Source organism: Hydra viridissima, unplaced genomic scaffold (genome assembly GCF_058129835.1).
Source record: "Hydra viridissima isolate aposymbiotic clone 2 unplaced genomic scaffold, HvirCarnegie_v1 scaffold_9, whole genome shotgun sequence".
Taxonomy (NCBI): Eukaryota; Metazoa; Cnidaria; class Hydrozoa; order Anthoathecata; family Hydridae; genus Hydra; species Hydra viridissima.
In genome coordinates this window covers 4,090,481-4,107,759 of record NW_028324308.1, presented here as the reverse complement: position 1 = coordinate 4,107,759, position 17,279 = coordinate 4,090,481, and the positions used below count along the sequence as shown (strand labels likewise).

At 31.4% G+C, this 17,279-nt stretch overlaps 1 protein-coding gene across 3 annotated transcripts; it reads right to left on the bottom strand.

Moving 5' to 3' along the window:
• Positions 1-535: 535 nt before the first annotated feature.
• On the bottom strand, positions 536-10,447 carry LOC145186145 (zinc metalloproteinase nas-1-like). Of its 3 annotated transcripts, XM_090098600.1 has the most exons (7): positions 10,421-10,447; positions 9,629-10,330; positions 9,347-9,475; positions 8,803-8,929; positions 8,421-8,599; positions 1,391-1,481; positions 536-1,250 (listed from the first exon to the last, which is right to left on the bottom strand). In XM_090098600.1, the coding sequence occupies exons 2-7, from the start codon at positions 9,666-9,668 to the stop codon at positions 602-604; spliced, it is 1,215 nt and encodes a 404-aa protein (XP_089954726.1). In that variant the 5' UTR covers positions 9,669-10,330; positions 10,421-10,447; the 3' UTR covers positions 536-601. The 3 variants fall into 3 exon arrangements, with proteins under 3 accessions (XP_089954726.1, XP_089954727.1, XP_089954728.1); XM_090098601.1 differs by lacking the exon at positions 10,421-10,447 and having other exon boundaries at positions 8,421-8,670; positions 9,629-9,725; XM_090098602.1 differs by lacking the exons at positions 8,421-8,599; positions 8,803-8,929; positions 9,347-9,475; positions 9,629-10,330; positions 10,421-10,447 and adding exons at positions 1,628-1,701; positions 6,889-8,073.
• Positions 10,448-17,279: the final 6,832 nt, after the last annotated feature.

Below are 17,279 nucleotides of genomic sequence, written 5' to 3'. Positions count from 1 at the left end.
CGTTTATATACATACTATTGTATAATGAAAAAAAGGTTTAATTCATTATCACTAATAGCTGTGTATATCGCCGCAAAAGATTCCCAAAAAACAATCATGAGACACTGCTTTCTAACACCTTATTTTATTTTTATTATTTTTAACATATTATTAATGAAATTATTTTCATGAAAGATATGTAATTCTTTAAAGGAAAGTAAAAACCATGTACTTTGAAATGGTTTTTTTTAGCAGAAAGGTGTTTTGCTCCTTAAGTAACAATTTTAACTACTTTAAAATGTTTTTCTTTAGTTTCACTAGCATTTCCAGAATTTGAAAAGGAACCAGGTAAAACTCATCAGCCCATAAAAATATATCATAATTTTAACTCCAAAACTTGTAGAACTTTTACGATTATATCATTAAAATCATGTCAGATCAGTAATTGATGACATATCTATTGTTCTTAATAACCTCAGTATTTCTATGAAGCAAAGGCTCGATAAATTTGTCAACTTGTTTTATGTTTACCCGGTTTTTCTAATTCAAAAAACTCTTTGTTTGAAGAGAAGTATAAACAAAAATTGTTATTATGCTAAAGTAAATACAATATATATGTACACTATAAAAGAAAAGTACATGACAAAATGACAAAAAAAGTTGATATTATACTTGGTCGGAAAAATACTGAGCAGCTTTTAATGCCAGTGAGCTTCTGATTATCAAGCCAAGACGGCCATAGGTTGTTCCAATAAAGATCACTAAACTTTGTTGGTGATATGGTTGTCACGACAGTTTTCGTCGTTAGTGTTGAAGGGACCGCACTAGTTATTGACATAACGGCTGCGGTTGTCACACCACTTTTAGTTGTCATAGTTTCTGTCGTTACATAACTCGTCGTTGTTGTTGTCGTTATGTAACTTGTTGTTGTTTTCATTACACTACTTGATGTTGTTATCTTAACTTCACTTGTTTTTATTGTTGTCATAACGTCTTTTGGTGTTGTTGTCGTTACGTCATTTGTTATTACAGCTGCATTGGCTGATGAGGTTTTAATTAATGCTGTTGTTGGTTGTACAATAGTTGTTGTTGATTGCTCAACCGGTACACTGCAGTTATATCGTAGAGAAATTCTTTTAATGTCGCTTGGACTTAAACCATTTGATGAGCCCAACGGGATATTGTAATCAATTTTAAAATACATGGTCATGTAATCTTTACCCGTAGGAACAATGTTAGTTGTTGAATTGATGTGTTTTGAAAACTCATAGCTGGAATAAGAAAAATATTAAACTAAATATATGTAAAAATTAATATTTATTAAAAAACATTTTCAGTACAAAATCTTTCTCTTTGTTCACAAAACACACAAATCACAAAAGAAATGTTCAAGTTGCACAAAAGAACTTACTTTTTGTAATGCATGATGCTATTTATATCGTATGGAATACCTTGAGTTGTTGAAGTGTTTAGGTCTTCTTTTTCAAATTCAGATTCAAAACCTTAAAAGAGCATTTTGAAAAAATTTATATTTTTAATTATGCACTTGCATTTGTTTAGCAGCAAAACCGTTTTTGGATAAATTAAAAAAAGATGTTGATGATGAAATTAACACGAAGGCTACAGTAACAAAATATATATATCACACCTGTCCAATATTGGAAATAATTACTCCAAAGCTTCCCGAAAAAACCTTTTGTAGGGATTAATCTTCATTTATTCCTGATAAAAAAATAAAAAAATTGAAATAATTCATGACCGTCCGAGCAAGAAATTTCTATTTAGAAAAACAAGCTAAGGCCTCAAAAAATCCTCTTTGTCTAATTTAATAAAATTGTTGATGGATGTATTAAACTATGAATTTTATCTTCAGAAATGATCAACAATGAGTGATAAATCCAGTAAAAAAGTTTAAAAGCATCAAATTAAAGGGAATAAATAATATGATTTAATAAAATAAAGCAAGAAATTCTCTTGAAAACTAAAAAATATGCTTTTTTTTTCTGTGGATTGATATATTTCTATTCTTTGAACACATTACAAATATAATGTTACAAAACAAAACAGTTTCTCTAAGTTTTCAGTATTAATGAAAGAGAAAAACGAAATCACATAAAAATGTAGAGATGAAAGATTTCTTTACTTGGTTTGAATTACATGCGCTTGCTGTTGAAATCTGCAATTCAACTAAGCAGCTTTTCTAAATAGTCTGGATGACACATACAAAAAAGGGTCCTTCATCACAAGCTGTGATGAAGGGGCCTCTTTTGCCTGTTCACTAAATGGTCCAAGAGACTTTTTATGACGATTAATGAAATCTTTGAAATCAAAGAAAATAACATGTTCTTTTGGTGTGACACTTCTTTTTGTCAGTGAGAGGTAAGCCAGTTGAAATTACTAAATTTTATTGGAGTAGTTTGAATCCAGATGATTTCCAATCTATGCTAAAATAGCTGCATCAAATTTTTTCAGTGTGTCAATGAATGGAATTACATGAAAAGAGAAATCATCCTCTGCTGGTCTTTGAAGAACGTCGACATTTTTGAGGAGTTTGCGGCATTCATTACCAGCATATTGCCCTCCATGAAAAGACTCTTGTTTGATGTGAAGAGCGTTGGATCATTCTTCTTCTTTTTGTCAGAAGTCCTTAATGTTTTAAACAGATTATTTACTACACCAAGAAGAAGATGTAGCTCCATAGGTGTTATGATATCAAGAACAAGAGTATTGTCAGAAAAATCCAATAGGGGTTCATGTACCGCATTTTGACACTGTTTAGCCTTTTTTGGGTCTAAACCAGCTGCTCTAAAAGAGGCGTAAGATTTTCTGATGGATCCAAAAGTGCGAAGGTTTACACATTGAGAGAGCCTATTGCGGTTAATGGCACACCATGTGCTAGGACGTGAGCTGGCATGTGGCGTGAAGCCCTCAACAAGGTTTGCCACCTTCATATCACTTTAAAGAAAAAAGGTTCAGAGAGTATAATAGAGAGTATTGTTTTCAACTTTTCATAGTTTTCTGGTACATCCTCTGCGACAGCAATTAGAAGTTAAGACCTCACTCCACTGTCTTAAGCTGTCCAGGATGTCAATGTCTTTTTTTCTAGTAGAGCTTGAGCTTGAGCTATCACTTTATCTTTTTGACTTTTAAGGCTGACTTTGAGGAAAACACCACCACCATTAATTCGAAACTTCACGATGTGTTCTTGTCTTTTTAACAAAATGCCTTTGAGAAGAGTTGCAAGATTTTTGTAGTGATCCACAATTTGCTGCCTTGATTAGGACATATCATGAGTCACAATAATGTTTTTTGAGTGAAATGTTCAAATAGTTATGTACCGATTTAGTGAAGCTTGGCTCGAAATTGAGGCTCAACAGCTCTCGTTTTTGTGACATGATTCAATGTTGAGGCCAGCTTTTTGACGTTAAAATTAGATAGACCAGTGTTTGTCTGAATTTTTGCAAGGTCTTGTGCTTTTAGAACCACTTCATCGCCAAAGAGTCTTTTTGCACAGACAGCACCTTTAAAAATTGAATTAAATAAAAGATATTAATAAACTATCTTTAGGTTTACATTATATGAAGAAGTTCAGGTTTGATTTAAAAGGGTAATATTTGCTAAGGGTTAGTTTTTTTGCCAGAAATGTAGATTTAGATTCCTTTCTGATTAAAGGTTTGCAAGCTCTAGTTACCTGATATGATTAGCAAAGGTCGCCCACCACCACTTTGTGCGATTCTTATGGCTCCATGAGGTGAGGCTTCTTTTGAAGAAATGACTGCAGAAGCAATCTGTTCACTGACTTTGGAGTCTTATAAAGCTAATGCCTTAACTATTTTTCTGAATGTAAATTGATTGAATAGATGAGATACCCCCTTCCAATAAAGGAGAGGCAATTTGAGCATCTTTTTTCCTCGTAGGATAGCAAAAGCTGTTGTGGAAAATTAAGTGGATGCTTATGCAATGCTTTTAGGTGTCCAATTTTACAGATGAGGCAGTCATATTGCTGCCCTCTTGTCTCTGGCCTAGACATGACAGTTTAGAAATCAAAAAGTGAAGGGACTTTCTTGCCATTTTTCTTTTTTCTTAGAAGCAGTCTGCAAGAATTATAGATTCCAAGTGGGACTCGTGTGTCAAAGAAGTCAATATCATCAGGAATCAGACTCTTTGCTTAGTCTATCAGAAAATTTCTCAGCTCTCTAGAACATTTCTTAATACAGAGGTGGCAAACAGACTTTCGACTGTTGTCATAATTTTTTGCTGAATTTGACATTTTTTCGCAGTGCAACAAAAGAATCAAAACATTAATACTAGTTGCAATACACTTTCCCGTAACTCGTATAAAGATGTCAATATTTTATTTGGTATGTGTCAGAAATAGTTTATTTTACAAAATATTAGAAAAATAGGTTTGCGCATTTTTTTAGCAAAACCATATTTTTAAAATTTCTTGCTCGGACGGTCATTAAGGATTTAAATTTTTTGATTTTTCTTATCAGGAATATTATGTAGATTAATCACTCCAAAGCGTTTTTTCGGGAAGCTTTTCAGAAATTATTTCGAATATTAGACAGGTGTGATATGTATATATGTATAACAGTAACATAAATAAATATATATATATATATATATATATATATATATATATTAGGGTGGTTCAAAAATAGGTCATTGTAAAACTTCAACTAGAGTGGAAGCTTATAAGGTGCCCAGATATTGGTTTTATATATAAAATTTTTTTTTTTTTTTCGTTAATGTTCAAGGGTGGCCCACGGGCCCTAAACTTTTTTATTTTGATGATTTTTGTCAATTTTTCAGAAATTTCAACGCCCGTGGGCCACCCTAAAACAATGGAAAAAAAATTTAAAAAAATCATCAGTAAACTCAGAATGAGTAATAGAAACAAATAAAAATGCACTCTTCATAAAATTTTTTATGTAAAAATTTTGAATGTTTTGCTTTTTCAATCATTTTCTTTTGTAATTTCAATTATTTTTATCATTTTTTACAGTGAAAATCTCATAAATATGGATAGAAAATCATTTGCCAGTGTAAATAATATTTTTTTAAAAATAACTTAAAGTTAATTAAGATGAGTTAGAAGACAATCTAGACTTCAATTTACTCTATAACCCACGTATTTTCTCAACGTACAACAGTACTGAGTACAACTGTAAACATTTATTCCAAACTGGCAATAAGACTGCAAGCGATGTCAATTAAGTGTTTGAAATAATAGCAAATCTTAAAAACAATTACAAGTGAATATCTAAGAAATATGTTTATTCTTAAATATGAAAATATATAAAGTTAAATTATGTTATGTATTATTATTTCTTTTATAATTAAATAGATAAAATGCCAAAAATTCATGGAAAAAAAAGCAAAAGGGTTGATGAAATATTCTTAGTAGGTAAATCAAGGGACTCACTTCCATTTAAGCAATTTGCCACAGGAGAAGAGATTATTCAGTATTATCTTCACCTTCGTAAAATTATACCTTATGCTGCTCTGAAAAATCTTGTCTGCTGTACCAACAGTAATGGTTTTACACAAACCTGTTCAGAAGATAAGAATCACTGCTGTATTATGTCTAAACTGGTGGTTCCTTGGAAGCTTGGGGGTATAAAACTCGTGATGTAATGAATTCTCTTAGGTTTGTTTCATTAATTTTAATATAATTTGTAATTACTTGACCATAAGTCTTTCATCATTAATTATTAATTTAAGGAAGCAAGTTGAAACATTGCTGAATAACTACAAGAAGCTGCAAACTCATAGGAATAGAAAAAAATCAGCAGAAATCATGAAGAGGGAGAACTTTGTAACAGAATCTAAGATGGTATTTTGGATAGGATATAACATAGAATTATTAATTGAAGACATAAAACAGGACAGAAAAAGAACAGCTGAAGCCAAGAAAGAAGATATCAAATTCTTGAAAATGCAAAAGGAGAAAAGGACAGGTTACATAGGACCTACTGACACCAGCTTCAAAAAGGCAGCTGAGAGAGCTTCTAAAAAGGTTTGTGGAGATGTGAGTGAGAAATCTGATGAGCAGTTGGTGGAAAACCATGATGAATTAGATACTTCTGTTGATTCATTAACAGTGTAATAGCTCTCTCAGGAAATGTTGGTGAATATGTTGTCTCTAAATCATCCTCTCTCAGAGCTATAGAACATGTGATCAATTTAGAAGCTGAAAAGATTCGACAGTACATCAAGGACCTGGCCAACTCTGGTCATAAATTGATTTCTGTTCATTTTGATTGAAAGATAGTAAAAGAATATACAGGAAATATTTCATTTACTCAGAATAGACTTGCTATACTAGTGAAAGTTAATGGAAAAGCTGAGTTACTTGGTATTCCTCCTATTGATTCAGGAACTGGAGAACAGCAGTTCATTGCTATTTATGATCTTCTAGAGAATTATGGTCTCACTAACCAAGTACAATGTTTCTGTTTTGATACCACTGCATCAAACACTGGAAGGCTCCAAGGTGTAAATACCAGAATGTCAGAAAAGTTAGGACGGCCACTTCTTCTCCTTGCCTGGCGACACCATGTTCTGGAGCGTCATATTACTCACTTCTGTAAGATGTACCCAAGTAGTAAATCTACAGGACCAGATAACCAGCTGTTCAAAAAAATCAAGTCAGTCTGGAATGATCTAGAGAAAAATATACTGCCCCTGAAGAGGATTGAAACTCCACCTGAAACCTGGATAAACCAACAGCAACAGGAATCTGAACAGCTCTACAGAGATTTAATTAACAATAAGGCATACAAGAAGGTAAAATGAATCATTCATTCTAGTACATTATTTTTCTGTTAACTATTTTTGTATGTATTTTAATGTTTAAAAACAATAATTAATAAAATACAGGATGGGAAATCAAGAAAAGATTACCAGGAGTTAGTTGAGCTCTCTTTGATGATTGTTACTAAGGAGGAGAGGTTCAGGTTTTATATGCCTGGACCTGTACACCATGCCGAGTTCATGGCTAAAGCCTTGTACTATCTGAAAATGTACCTTCTACTCGATCACATTCCTGGTCTAACTAAAGAGAACAAAGAGGAAATATCTGATATGGCTATGTTTGTCAGTATATTTTTTACCAAATGGTTCCTTAGAGCTGAGTTCCCAGCTGCTTCTCCATATCAGGTAAAAATAATAAAGGTTTACAATAAAAATAAAAAAAAAGCATGTAAACTATAATGATAGAATATTGCTTATTTACGTTAAATTTTCTATAGGATATAAAAGCCCTCTGGGAAATGAAGAGGTTTATGGAAATAAATCTTCCTGGAGCTACTGAAGTAGTCCGATCAATGTCAAAGCATGACTGGTACTTAAGTCCAGTTCTAGTTGTGTTTGCTTTAGCTGATAAGAATTACCCTGATAGAGACGAGTTAGCTCAGAAACTCTATAATACTCATTTGGACAAACCTAATATCTTCAAACTGGAGCGTATTGAAGTAGATAAGAAGGTTCTTCACTCACTAGACTACTCCCAAGATCAGCCTCCATCCCTAGCATCTCTTGTTACTGTCCAATCTTGGCTAATCTTTGATAAGATTAGCCATGGGAAGGGGGAAGTGCAGTGGCTTAAAACCCCTTAACAGTTCTGGGAGCTGAATGATTTTTACCTAGAGTTTGAGACTACCATCAAATTTCTAGATGTAGTCAACGATTCTTCTGAGAGAGGTTTCAAATTGGTTCAGGAGCTTATTATGAAATCCAATAAGGAGGAAAAGAGGCAAAATATGTTCTTGTTTAACCATGTCTACAAGAGAAGTAAACAAGGATCCAAGAAGAACGATCTTGCAGCAAATGCTACTTCCAGCATTATTTGACTTTTTAGTCAACAAAACTGTACCATGATCAACAAAAAAAAGGATTTTTTAAAAATTTTTTCTCAAATTTATATATAAAATGCAATATTGTGGTATGATATTTAAAACTTTTGATGGTTTAACTGTAAAAAATGATAAAAATGTCATCATAAGAAAATGATTGAAATTACAAAAGAAAATGATTGAAAAAGCAAAACATTCGGTTTTCCTAATTTTTCAAGGTTCATTCAAAATTTTTACATAAAAAATTTTATTAAGAGTGCATTTTTATTTGTTTCTATTACTCATTCTGAGTTTACTGATGATTTTTTTAAATTTTTTTTCCATTGTTTTAGGGTGGCTCACGGGCGTTGAAATTTCTGAAAAATTGACAAAAATCATCAAAATAAAAAAGTTTAGGGCCCGTGGGCCACCCTTGAACATTAACGAAAAAAAAAAAAAAATTTTATATATAAAACCATTATCTGGGCACCTTATAAGCTTCCACTCTAGTTGAAGTTTTACAATGACCTATTTTTGAACCACCCTAATATATATATATATATGCAAATACATTTATCTTGAAAACTAAAAAATCATAGTTACCTGGTTGCACGTTCGAAATATTTACCAAAATATAATTATCGCGATCTACTCTTTGGTGTTCATGAAGGAAACCCAGTACACGCATGAGTTTGTGAATCATGATTGGCCTTTCAAGACAACTGTTACCAAACGTCATGTTGTGTGGTCTATCCTCATAATAGCCAACAGTTGCCAAGCAACTATGTTTGAAACAAGGGATGATCATCTTTTATCAAAAAGGAGGCAAGCAACTTTTCAATGTTGTTAACTACTTCATAAAAGAGTATAAAAGACATGTAACATGAAAATCAGAATGTATTTACATGTAAACATGCGTGTACATGCGGAGTTTCTGATAGTTGCTTTCCATTAAAATGTTTGTTTCCTTAACAAAAATACTTACGGTTGAAAATTTTTAACTCTTTCAATTAACAAGTAGTCTGTCTCATTAGTTGCTTGAATAAAACGGATGCACGTCTGGTTTTGAATGCGCATCATTGACTCTTCAGCTGCCAATATTTCTTTTCCGTCTAAAAATTAAAACTTCTTCTCGTCCAGTAAAGTTTACAATCATTTTGTACTGAGACATTTTTTTGCAATTGTAGTAATAAAAAAAGAAGAAAATAGCTTTTGCTATACATGTGAAGCATTTAACTATTTAACTTAAGACGGCTTTTGAGTGATGATGAACTGTTAAATGATGATGAGTGACGGTGAGTAACGTTTAACGGTAATATGTAATGCTGGGTGATGTTGAGCGGTATTGGCTGATGGTGAGAGATAACAATGCTGATTGATGTTGAATGAAAAAATGAGAGCAGGTGATCATTTAGTTTAAAATTACACAGTGACTTTATTCTTTTTTTCAAGCTACTGTCATATATTGCACTAACATCAAGCGTGATGCTTAATGTCATTGAATGTCACTGAATATGATTGACACTTACTATCAAAGTTATTAAACTTATACGGTACAATACCACCCGGCCATTTCGTTGATTCGTCTTTAAGAACCGAGCGTTTTTGGCGATTTAAACGTTTGTTTAATGTGGCTTCAATGCGTTTGAAGTTCTCAACTAAAAAGTATCAGACACAATAACAACAGCCACAAATCAAAAGCTGTAATGCAATAATAATTATTATTACCATTTTTTTATTCGTATTACTATAACCATTATTATTGTTGTTGTTTTAATATTTAACTCATAATGCATTACATTTTTACTTACGGTTTATTAAACATGCCGCAATAATAACGTACGAAACCATTTTCCCTCTTCACGTATTTGTTGACTGTAGTTCAACATTTGTGCTAAAATAAAGTTTACTTTGAACAAAAGCTTTACGCTGAAATTTTTGTTCATTGGAAAGAAAGAAGAGATTAAAACTAAGTTCAGAATGTTTTAAAAAGTGTTTTGCTAATAAATTAAAATAATAGAACAATAATCTTCATAGTCTTTTTAATTCTCTGACTACAATACTAATAATTATTGTAATACTTTAGAAAGGTTGTTAGATTAAAAGTTAGGAATAATATAAAACGGTCTCACATGCATACGCAGGGCAGTTTAGTAGTTCAAAAATAGAGACGTAAGATTTAGAATAAAAATTTGCATTAAGCTAGCAGAAACCAAAGAATTTATCATCAAGTTTTAAGCAACTTAATATTCAACACATAGACTTTAACACTTATAAAAAAAAGTTCGAAAAACTGAAATAGCAATAATATGTATAAAAATGAAAAAACACTTGACAACACTACCAACATTAATTCTGTACAGTGTCTGTAAAGGTTTTAAAGGTATTGAGGAATTTAAGACAGCTGACAACACCATTGACAGTCTGACCAAGCTTACATGACACTTTTGATGAACAATTTTCCAAAGTACAATATTTAAACAAAGAAACCACATATTGATTTGAAGATGAAACTGAATTATAAGAAGAAGAGATTTTATCAACAAATTTTGTTATACTTTAACGCCAAAACTATTCAGACTAATAAATTTACAAATAGACACCTTAACACTAAATCAGATGAGCTCATCACTATTTCAAACAAAAGTAGATCTGCGTTAAAACTTCCGCCTTTAAAATTGCATTCCTTAGATGGAAAACCTTAATACAGAAGCTAACATATTTGCGTAACCTGTAAGAGGGGCAAGGTCTTTCAACAATAACTTGACTTGCCCTTTACAATAATAATTATAAGTTTTTTATTAATTGAAAAATTAAATATTAGTTGAAAAAGCGTTTTGATAATAAGCAGCTACTTATACAATCTCATCTGAGAGCACTGTTATCCTAAAAAATTTAGTGACATAAGAAGTATTTTTTATCTTTTCGTCAATTCTATGACAACCTTGAAATTCAAATTAAGAGGAACAAGGGGAACTTTCAGTGCCAATAACAAACCAATTAACAACTGATAAACTAATTTATGATATATCTTTTGTGAAAAAGATCATAATCCTCAGAATTTTTAGGAGTTATAAAGGTTAGAACCTTATACGTTTTTCAAAAAATTGAACTGTTAAAGCATTTTATTTCAAAGAAAATAAAATGTTTTATTTCAATTTTCAACATGCATCAGTGTGTTATGAGAAACCTCCTCCACATAAAAATGAAAATAGGAAGAAGGAAAATCACAATTAATAGCTGGTACATTAACAAAGTATGCACATTCAGTGTTGCTACAAACAGCTCATGTTAAAGCAATACCAAGCGATAAGTTTTTTTAACCGACCCGTATACTTTTTGAAACTTGCTTTATCCGTATACTTTTAATTTGCAAACAACAGATCTTAAAAAAATAACAATAATAAGTTTTGGAAACAGGAATGAAACGGAAGTAATAGAAAGGTATTAAAGATTTGAATGACTTTTTCATTTTTATACCTAGCCTTATAAAAGATACTTATGCCTCTGTTAATGCTCAGAAGGTTAATTTTGCCAGAAGCAATTATATCCATTTGAAGGCTTTAAAATGAGCAGAGAGTGTTTTAGATGATTGTTCTGTAGACATTGATATTCTTGTTGGAGCAGATTTTAATTTTTTATACAACACAATAGTTTGTGGTTAGCCTGGTTCGGCTGTATTGTGGTTAGCCTGGTTCGGCTGTATTTAAATTTAAACTCAAAGGAGATGTTCTTAGTGGATTTGTGTTTGATGAAGGAATTGATAGTTGTAGTATAATTATTGCTCATATTTTAAAGTTCAATCTGAGTTTCTTAACAAAGAAGCTGCTTTGAAGGAGTCTTTAAGAGATTTATGGTATTGTGGTGATAGTTGCAAACAGAATAATCATATCTTACGTGAATTTTAAAATAGCATTTTTTTTGATGAAACCACTGGTTCTTATGTAATTCATCTACCATTTTTCAAAAATCATTCAACATTTCCTGATAACTATTCTTTATGCTTTAACCGTAAACGCTAACTCAATAAAAAGCTTTAAAAAGACAATTTATTTAATTTCTATAAAAACATTTAGATCAGTTATCCCATCAGTTATCATGGAAATGAGTGATGTACACTACTTATCTCATAGACCAGTTAGACGTTTTGACAAAGTTACGACTAAAGTTCGTATGGTAGTTGATGCGAGTTCCTAATTATTTGGACCATCTCTCAACAATTCCATTCACGCAGGTCCAAGTTTAACAACATTCTTATTCGAACTATAATTATTTTCTGTAAAAAAAGAAAAGTTGCTTTTCTGGTTAATATTGAAATTATTTAATTTCTATAAAAACATTTAGATCAGTTATCCCATCAGTTATCATGGAAATGAGTGATGTACACTACTTATCTCATAGACCAGTTAGACGTTTTGACAAAGTTACGACTAAAGTTCGTATGGTAGTTGATGCGAGTTCCTAATTATTTGGACCATCTCTCAACAATTCCATTCACGCAGGTCCAAGTTTAACAACATTCTTATTCGAACTATAATTATTTTCTGTAAAAAAAGAAAAGTTGCTTTTCTGGTTAATATTGAGAAAGCGCGTATCTTCATATTGGTCTGAGTGAAAAGTGACGCAATTATATATTTCAATAATTTACTATAAAGATTTAATGAAAATGGCAAATGATATCCCAAGAAAAAAGAAGTACTTAAATTTGTTACTAGCATATATGACCTTTTGCAACTTACAAATCCAGTGGTAGTTAAGCTAAAATATTGTTCCAAAATTTAATTGTTAGCAAGTAGGGTAGGGAAGATTACCTTGATGGAGAAATATTAACTGAGAGGCAATCTGTTTTAAATAACTATCTTTCTTCAGGCAGTGTGATGGTTCCTCGGTGGTATCTTAACTCGTCTAACTTTTTGCTTAGCTATAATCTCGAACTAAATGGTTTCTCTAATGCAAGTAATAAGGCATATAAACGTTATATCTATATATTCTCGTTGTTGATAAGGCGCATTCTTGCTCTACTTTGAACGCCTCTCAGTCAAGGGTAGCCTCAGTAAGTAAGACAACTATAACTCTTGTTGAACTTATGCTAATTTATAACTAGCAGAATAGATAATTAATGTTGAGAAAGACTGTGTGCACAACATTTATCGTGTTAATTGTTAGACTGATTCAACAATTTGCCTTTCTGAATTAATTTTTCAGCTGAGAAATATTAACCTTTTAGTTCAAAATATAGATCTAAAAGTTAGAGAATTTTATGATATCGAAAAATGGAAGTATGTGGAAATACATCGGAATCCAGTTGATATGATTTCAAACGTATCCTTTTTAACTAACTTTAAAGACAATTGTTTTTGGTTTAATGCTACAGATTTTTTAAATATTTTAGCAATTGCAAGGTCAGTTTGTGATTTAATTTTTGATGGTACTAAAAAAACTAACATTATTTCAAGCAGAGTATGTTATCTAACCTTTCCTTTATTGACATTTCAAAACTTAGAGGCTGTGAACGTTAATTAAGAATCACTGTCTGGAATTACACTTCGTGAATAATTTTAAATTAAAACTAAAAAATATTAGGTGGTTTGAAAATCTTAATGTTATTAATTGATGAAAATGTTGAAAATTTGGAGGAAAGCCACACTTTCATCCAATTTCTCCACCATTGCTTGTTAGTCGTTTGAATAAAAACATGCTTTTAAGTAAATTAAGGTAGGTTAAGCCCTTTTTATCTAAAGCCAATACATAGATCTGATAACTTAAATAATTATATGATGTTTTTACTTACATGGTTCAGTTCCCGTGTTTTTGATTTAGATTTTGCTCTCTATTGTTTGACAGCAACAACTATTCTTGGTCTGTGGTAATTATTTTCAAGGCATAGTGTTTTGTTGGAAATTTTGTTAGATAATGGCTTGCAGTTTGCAGCGGAGGAAACTCAAGCTTTTGCCGCATCAAAGTCAATCAAACGACATTTTGATGTAGCGATCACCCCCAATTGGGATGAATGATTCGAAAGTCTTTTACGATCAACAAAACAGTGTTTAAAGAAATTGCAAACCAAATCTGGAATAACTTATGAAGAGTTGATGACAGCTATTCAGGAAATCAAAAGCGCCAAGAAAAACCGTCCAAAGAGGATGGTGGCAAATTTCTCACTTCAACCCTTTAGTGTTTGGTTGAAAGTTAAAATTTGTAAGTGAAACCAGAATATTCAAAGAATTGTGAAAAAGTAGTAATAGTTAAACTATACAAAAACATAAATATGGTCCTGAGTCATTTTTTTACACGATGGAAACATTTTATTTTTTTTGCAGAATTTTTGCATTGCTTGGTCTAGACTGGGAAGTGAAAGCCTCAGGGAAGAAATAGCATAAGCCCTAAGATTGGGAGTAGTAAAAATATTTTCGGACAAACGTTCAGAGTAAACTAAAGACTTTCGTAGATGAAGAAATTAAAGACTCACGTAGATGAGAAAGTTTCTATGCCCAAATGTTGCACATGTAGCGGATCGTTATACAGTCCATCCTAACATAATATTACCTAATGCTTCAGAGTCTTAAATATTATCCCTAAAAACCATTATTTCCTCAAATCCTATCTTCAACAATTATACCCATGGCCGCCGAGAGGGGGTGGGATGGGGGTGGACGGGGAAGATTCCCAGGGCCCCGTGTTTGTACAAATAATTTTTTTTCATGAATTCTTATTTATTTATCACTTATTAAATCTTATTTATTGCTTCAAAAAAATCTTTAAGACAAAAAATGCTTCTTTCAATCTTACTATTTTTCTTTGTAAAATTAAAATTAGAATTTATTCAATCGTTGTCGATGATTTTTCTTTTTTTAATTTTCTTTTTAAAACGTTAACATTTGTAAAGATTTCAAGACTTGATTTCTCATTAATGCTTTTAAAATTTTGCGCTTTAGACAAAAATTTGTAAATAACAAATATATGGTAAATTGAAACTTTTAATAAATACTACAATTTCGTTAAATACAAAATATTATTATTAAAATTTTAATAATTTAATATCGATGTTGGGCATATTATTATATGTTAAATGTAATAAAGTTAAATGTAACACCAAAAAGCGTAGATGATGCCATTCTAAAAGATTTAGAACCACACCCAACAACATTTCCTGTAGACAAACGCGGTAGGGTAAGGTTGCTAATATTGTACCGATGCCTATATTGTACTTTTAACATAACTCGTTATTTTTACAACCCACAAAAAGTTTTTTAACTTATTTTTTATCTTTGCTGAATAAAATTAAGTAGTCAACTGTTTTTTTTTTTGTCATCCAACTTCCTTAAGGCCAGAGTAAGCTCTTGCTGGTTTTTTAATGGAGATTTGTTATTTTAGGTTTTTATGGCTAAGCGTATTTCACATAAAAAGCGGAAGATATGATTTGTTCAGTGTACTTATGTTAAAGAATAATTTATCTAAATTCAAAATAAATACCTAGAATTTAAAATATCTTATTTTTAGTAGTCAAATTTTTTAATTAACTGAATGTCAGATTAGTTGCGTAAATTGTACCTCAAGGCATATCCTTAATTGTACCGACGCAACCATTCTGACCGCTAAAAATGCGTGTAAAGTTTAACAAATTCCTTTTGCGATTTCAATTAGAGAAATATCCATACTTAAAAAACGAACTTCACCACTTAAACAAAATAAGAAAAATTTCAGTATTACTCTTGTATTGACAGGCAGTCCTTAAAAAGATGCACTCTCTAGTGCAGTTTTACCAATATGTCAAGGCTGGTGTCATGTTGGCTGTGCAGGTGTTAATCAAAAACAGACGTAATATATTTGAAACTTTTGCGAAAAATAATGTTTTTATGTATTTTATTTTACAATATTTAGTGTGGTTGTTTTTAAATAGATATAGTATATATTGTTTTACATTATTTAGTATAACTATCTTTAATATCTACCTTCCTTCACTATTTTAATCTTAGCTTACCCATTGGTAAAATATTTCCAACTGCTGATTTTATAAAAACCATTCCTTTTAATCAGTTCTTTAAATCCCTTAAATCTAAAATCATAAAATATTTGCAAAGCTGTAAAGTAATTGAAATCAAGAAAGTGGTACAATATCGGATTACAATGGTACAATTAAGGATCTAGTTTCCTTAACTGTACTCTTAGCGCTATTTTTTTAGTTTGATTCTTCGAGACTTAACGCTTTTTAAATTTTGAGCTTTTTAAACATGTTTACAACAAACAGTCCCTAAATTATGAAATCCAATTGAAAATTAAGGTTTCTACTCAGTAGATTGCCTACATTTTTTTATTTTGTCTTAGGGGGTACAATATTGGCAACCTTACCCTATATATGTTGCCTGTTTGGTAAAGGAGAAAGGAAGGCTGGGATTTCGTCGGTAATAAGACATGAGCTCTTTTAATATGACCATGCAGAGTGAAATTGCATTAACCATAACGCCTTACTTGTTTGTAAAACACAAATCAGTTATTAATGCTTTTTGCAGATTGCAAGGTTTTCACACAAACTTTGTAAGTTAAAATTTAACACAACGTTGGTGTTGTTACCTTCAGCATGGGGTTTCAGAAACTTATAAAACAATCTGTACTAGTTAAGCTTGTCCATGTATTCTTAGTCTATATCGTGCAGAAGCTGCAGCAATAAAACTAACCAAATCTTCAGCAGTTATACTTATCATTGTCTTAGATTTGTTAAAATGACTAATGATCCCGCACCTATATTTTCATCATAAAAACCTAGAATCTATAAAAACTTCAGATCTAAAATCAGGTCCAAATGACAGAAAAAAAGCCTCAAGTGTATTGAAACCTCCTTCTACTGCCCAGTAGGCACAGAGACGTGACAAAAACGTGAATTTCACGTTAATTTGGCACGTGACATTTAGGTGACTTTTTGGTCCCCATGAAATGACCAATTCACGTGATTTATGGACGTGTTTTTCACGTTACTTTTGGCACGTAATATTTAACTGATTTTTCGGTCCCCATGAACTGTTCAAAAGACGTGCTTTTTACGTTAATTTTGGCACGTAATATTTAAGCAATAATTGTGCTTTATAATTACGAAATGTTTGGATTCGTGTAAAGAAAAAAAACACATCGTCGAGGAAACATCTAATACGTATTAAATTACATGATTTTATTAGTCAGTATATAAGTTCTTGACATAAATATTTTGAATTTGTAATAAAAGCTGCACTTTTGTTAAAATATCCTCCTTATTTCCAATAAGTACAAAGTCATAGATCTGCAACTTACGAAGAGCACGCTTCAATCCACTAAGAGCACACTTCAAACTTAATCTAACGAATAAGTCGATTTAATCTCCCGTAAAAGCACGCTTCAAACATAATCTAACGAATCAGTCGATATTTTCTCCTATAAGAGCACGCATCAAACTTTATCTAATGAATCAGATTTAGCTAAAAAGAAACGAAT

Excerpts from the sequence above, each read along its gene's own strand:
- LOC145186145 (XM_090098600.1), bottom strand. The coding sequence starts at position 9,668 with ATGGTTTCGTACGTTATTATTGCGGCATGTTTAATAAACC. Across the intron at positions 9,476-9,628 it reads TGCGGCATGTTTAATAAACC|TTGAGAACTTCAAACGCATT; the intron begins GTAAGTAAAAAT and ends GATACTTTTTAG. Across the intron at positions 1,251-1,390 it reads AGCATCATGCATTACAAAAA|CTATGAGTTTTCAAAACACA; the intron begins GTAAGTTCTTTT and ends TTCTTATTCCAG.